The sequence below is a fragment of the Orycteropus afer genome, unplaced genomic scaffold (genome assembly GCF_000298275.1).
Source record: "Orycteropus afer afer isolate SDZICR_OR568_19922 unplaced genomic scaffold, OryAfe1.0 scaffold00032, whole genome shotgun sequence".
NCBI classification, from domain to species: Eukaryota; Metazoa; Chordata; class Mammalia; order Tubulidentata; family Orycteropodidae; genus Orycteropus; species Orycteropus afer.
In genome coordinates this window covers 12,063,543-12,068,134 of record NW_006921619.1, presented here as the reverse complement: position 1 = coordinate 12,068,134, position 4,592 = coordinate 12,063,543, and the positions used below count along the sequence as shown (strand labels likewise).

General features: G+C 49.2%; 1 protein-coding gene across 1 annotated transcript; it reads left to right on the top strand.

The window, feature by feature from the left end:
- Positions 1 to 547: 547 nt before the first annotated feature.
- On the top strand, positions 548 to 4,387 carry RTP2 (receptor transporter protein 2). Its single transcript, XM_007935997.1, has 2 exons — positions 548 to 767; positions 3,883 to 4,387. Exons 1-2 carry the CDS (start codon positions 604 to 606, stop codon positions 4,385 to 4,387), a joined length of 669 nt encoding a protein of 222 aa, XP_007934188.1. The 5' UTR covers positions 548 to 603.
- The last annotated feature ends 205 nt before the right edge of the window (positions 4,388 to 4,592 follow it).

The window sequence follows — 4,592 nt, the reverse complement described above, 5'->3', positions numbered from 1 at the left end:
GCCATTTAGAGGGTGTCTAAACCTCGATTTCTGGATCTGGACAATGGGGAAAATATTTTCTGTCTTGGCAGCACTAGGACTAATAGCTAATGCTTCGCAAATGGTAGATGATGGTCACAGCACACTGGGAGTGCAGGAGCAGCAGGTTGTTCATTTCCCTGTCCTTGTGTCCCCTTGTCTCCCTAGGGTGCTATAGCTGCGGCATCATGCAGATATGGAGAATACGTGGAGGAAGAGTAGGGTGAAACAGGACCATAGACTAGTCCTTGCCTCCTAGAGACCTCTGGAAGTCTGGCTGAGCTTGGTCTGGGGTTGGACTTCCCACCTGTTTCCTTCATTTAATCAAGTGTCACTACCCAGCCCTGCTCCAAAGCCCAGCTCAGAGCCCTGGAACTCCCACTTGGGGCTTCCCTTCTCTTGGCACCCTGCCTGGCTCCATGGTAACAGGTTCCAGGGTGACAAAGGAGGGAGCTGGGTCCTATTTCCTCCTGGTCCTGTCGTTGAGGATTTCCAGACCGTGGAGCTTGAGCCCTGCACCTACCCATCTCTTTCTTTGTTCTCGCTCAGGTGGAGCTCCAGCTCCTATCCCTGACAGCCAGGATCATGAGTACTAGCCTAACCACTTGTGAGTGGAAGAAAGTCTTCTATGAGAAGATGGAGGTGGCAAAGCCGGCCGACAGCTGGGAGCTCATCATAGACCCCAACCTTAAGCCCAGTGAACTGGGCCCTGGCTGGAAGCAATATCTGGAGCAGCATGCCTCAGGCAGGTGAGAGGCCCAGTGAGGAAAGGACCTACAGATAGCCTCTGGGTCAAAGCCTTCGGGGCACTTTCCAAGGGGAGGCAGAGAGATATGTAGAGCCAGTCCTGGGGTCAGACTCACTCATGGGTCAGCTGAGGTGGGGGTAGAGCAGAGAAAGAACTGCCATGTGACTCAGGGAAGGCTTGGTTCTAAATTGGTTGCACAACTGACCCCCTAGGTGACCATGGACATGTTATTTATCATCTTTGGGTCTTTGTTTTTCTTATAAAATAAAGAGTTATAACATCTTCAATGGCCCTGAAGTATATGACATATTAAATGTTTTCAGATTTCCATAATCTTTTAAAGAAAGGTTGGAAAGTAGGAGAAGAGGCTCTGAGTTCTTCTGGGAAATCTTTTACTTAAGAGTCAAGAGGCTTGTGCTCTGGTCCTGGTCCCAGTCAGTCTAATTCAATCCAATTGGATTTGAATGCAAAGACATTTATTGACTATCTGTTATGTATGGAAGACTGGCTTTACAACTAACTAGCTCCGTGAACTTGAGCAAGTCTTTTTCCCTGTCTGGATCTCATTTTCACATTTGCATAGGAGTACACTGGCTTTCAATGATGAATTAAGTGCTTTCCAGCTCTATTTATCTATGTGTCTGTGATGAAAAGACAGCTTTGGGTAGAACTGCCATTAGGCTTTTAGAGCTCTTGCCTAGGTCTCTACACTGCAGAGGGACTGCAGGCCTCCTGTGGAGTGAAGAGTCCTTGAGGCAAAGGGGCCAGGTCCATTTGAAGCCACAAGCTTCTGCCTTTTCTAGACTACATTTGGGACAGAGACCACAGAATCACCCATCAAACCACCTCAAGCCTGTTTTCTGGGTCTGCAAAGGCCTTTTCCTTGGGTCCATCAAATCTAGGACATATTGTATTCTTAGGCCCCTGGGGAGGCCAAAAGGTAGCTATTTTCAGGGATTGTCAGCCATTGCAGCGTGTAGACAGTACTTGTACACACAAACTGTCTATGTGGAACATGTGTGTGGATGCCCCTCGTGGTATTGGGTGATGTGTGGGATGCCCCTCGTGGTATAGGATGATGCTGAACATGGGAAGAGAAGGAGACAGGCTGTATTAGGAGAGCTTACATTTGTACACTTGCTCCAAGATCTGCATATATTAGGGTGAACTTGTCTTTGTGAAGGGGGTATTGTTGGTTCAATTTAATTCCATTCAATTCAAGAAACTTCTGTTGGGTACCCATTGCATGCTAAGCCCTGGCTTTGCCTCTACGTACCTGTGTGTACATGGCAGTTCTCTTGGTTGCTCAGTGTCTCAGTTTCTTCTCAGTAAAATGAAGGACTAATTAGATGATTCTTAAGGCTCCCTTCTCTTACCTTCAGGTCTGATATTCTTAGGTTTAAGAACTGGGGGTCTGGCTTGAGGGAGGGGAACAAATCTGATAGAGATTGAAAGCATGAAGCTCCTGAGCTGACTGGTGGGAGCAGCGCAAAGGGCTGAAAACTCAGGAGCAGGGCTGAGGAGTGTAGGAGCCAAGTTCAAAGGACTCCTGGCTATTCTACTTCAGAACTCAGCTGGTCCTATTCCTGGCTGCTGACCTGTGGGTCCAGGCAAGACTGGAGAGCTTCCACCCTTGTGCTTATTCTGGGAACACATTCATTCTTCCTGTAGGTCTTCAGATATGTTAACCCTGGTACTGCGTAGCCTGACCCAGCATGAGTGGGGGGTGAGGTGGGGAAGGAAGTCTCCATCTGGCCCAGGAACAATCAAGCTACTCTGCCCTTTCAGCTGGGCCTTGAGCTATGCTGGGTATTTTTCTTTGCTTGAGTTGTCAATAGATTCCAGGGGTCAGAGCTAATTAGCTTTATCTCTATCTCATTGCTTGGGCTGCATGGCTCTTGGCAAACAGTAGATACTGAATGGTGTCTATTGGATAGAATTGAGTTCTTCAATAGAGGTTCTTTTGAACCACCATGAAATAGGCCCAGAGAGGGCCAGTGATGAGGACAGATTCAACCCAGTAGACATGCCACTATCTGTGAAGCCTATGTAACAGGGACATGGAAGAAGCTATCTCAGGGGTGGAAGGAACTGCTGTGGAGGAAATGATGCCCAGTCACTGGACAGGTGTAAGCACTGGGTAGGGAGGCTGAGGGGTAAGCCCCAGGCCTCCTCCATGTTTCCTGAGACAGGGACACTTGGGGCCCAGACTAGGCAAAACTTACCTGTGTATATACATATGTATGTGTGTGTGTACCTATGAGGGAAAGTGGAGCAGGGATCAGGTCCACTTTCATAGGTTCCATTGCAGGGTTGGCATGGGATCTAGGGCTAACTTTTCAGGAATAGGGGAATGTTCTCTTAGAGATGTGGAAACTAAGTTGGGTAGACCTCATTAGACAGGGACATCATCCGTTCAGTCATTCTTGGTGACTTACTGAGGGCTCAAAGTGTGTCAGGGTCTGTGCTTGGAACACTAGAGGCACCTTCTCTTCTCCCACAGCAGGAAGTAGACACAAGTGAGATAGTGCACATATCTCCTTTATCAGAGTTGCAGGAAGTCTGAGAGGGAAGGACCTCATTGGAGATAAACACCCTGCATTTCACAGAAAGAGAAGATGCAGTGTCCAGGGGTGAGTGCATTAGATTTGGAGGGTGCTTAGGCCCTTGGAAGGAGCACTAGTTGCACAGTGGGTAAAGCATTTGGCTACTAACCAAAATGCTTGTGGTTTGAGCCTACCAGCTGCTCCTCTGAAAAAGGTTAGGCTGCCTGCTTCCTTATTCTATGAAGATTTACAGCCTTGAAAATGCAATGGGGTTTGCTGTGAGTTAGAATCTATTGGATGGCAGTGGGTTTGGTTTTTTGCTTTGAGGGCCTTGGAGGAGTCAGAGGAGGAAGTCTCAGGTGGGCAGTGCACTGCTGGGTGCCAGATGGCTCTGGAATCAGGCTCCTGAGGATTCCACTCTAATCCCAGGGGTGCTCATCAGGAGGAGGCAGAGCCAGCAGGCCTAGGTGAGCTAAGGAACCCAAGGGGCCTTTATCTTGAGCCATAAGGCTCATTCCCTCCTTTCCCCTTTCACACCTTCTTCATCCTTCATTCTCCCCTTCCCTGAAGGTTCCACTGCTCCTGGTGCTGGCACACCTGGCAGTCGGCCCATGTGGTCATCCTCTTCCACATGCACTTGGACCGCACCAAGAGGATGGGTTCGGTGCGCATGCGTGTCTTCAAGCAGCTGTGCTACGAGTGTGGTACGGCACGTCTAGATGAGTCAAGCATGCTGGAGGAGAACATTGAGAACCTGGTGGACAACCTCATCACCAGCCTGCGGGAGCAGTGCTATGATGAGGATGGTGGTCAATACCGCATCAATGTGGCCAGCTGCCCAGACAGTGGTGAGCACCGCAACGAGTTCTGTGAGGCCTGCCAGGAGGGCATCGTGCACTGGAAGCCCAGCGAGAAGCTGCTGGAGGACGAGGCGACCACTGATGCCTCTAAGCTGAGAGCCCAGGGGGGCTGTAGTTACAACTTCTTTTCTCTTCGTTGGTGTGTCTTCTGGGCCTTGCTCTGTGTGCTCATTGTCTACCTGCAGGTCTCCTTCCACAGCTCTGCTATCCTTTAGTGGAGCTGGTTGGAGGTGGATGGAAGGGCACGTGGGGCTGGAAGTGAAGAGACGTAGGGTTGGGTCCTGACTCTGCTACTGATTCTATACAGTCATACCTCATTTTGTTGCTCTTCACTTTATTGCTCTCTGCAGGTTTTTTGTTTTTTTTTTTTAACAAATTGAAGGTTTGTGGCAATCCTGTGTCCAGCAAATCTATTAGAGC

Excerpts from the sequence above, each read along its gene's own strand:
- RTP2 (XM_007935997.1), top strand. The coding sequence starts at position 604 with ATGAGTACTAGCCTAACCACTTGTGAGTGGAAGAAAGTCTTCTATGAG. Across the intron at positions 768-3,882 it reads GAGCAGCATGCCTCAGGCAG|GTTCCACTGCTCCTGGTGCT; the intron begins GTGAGAGGCCCA and ends CCTTCCCTGAAG.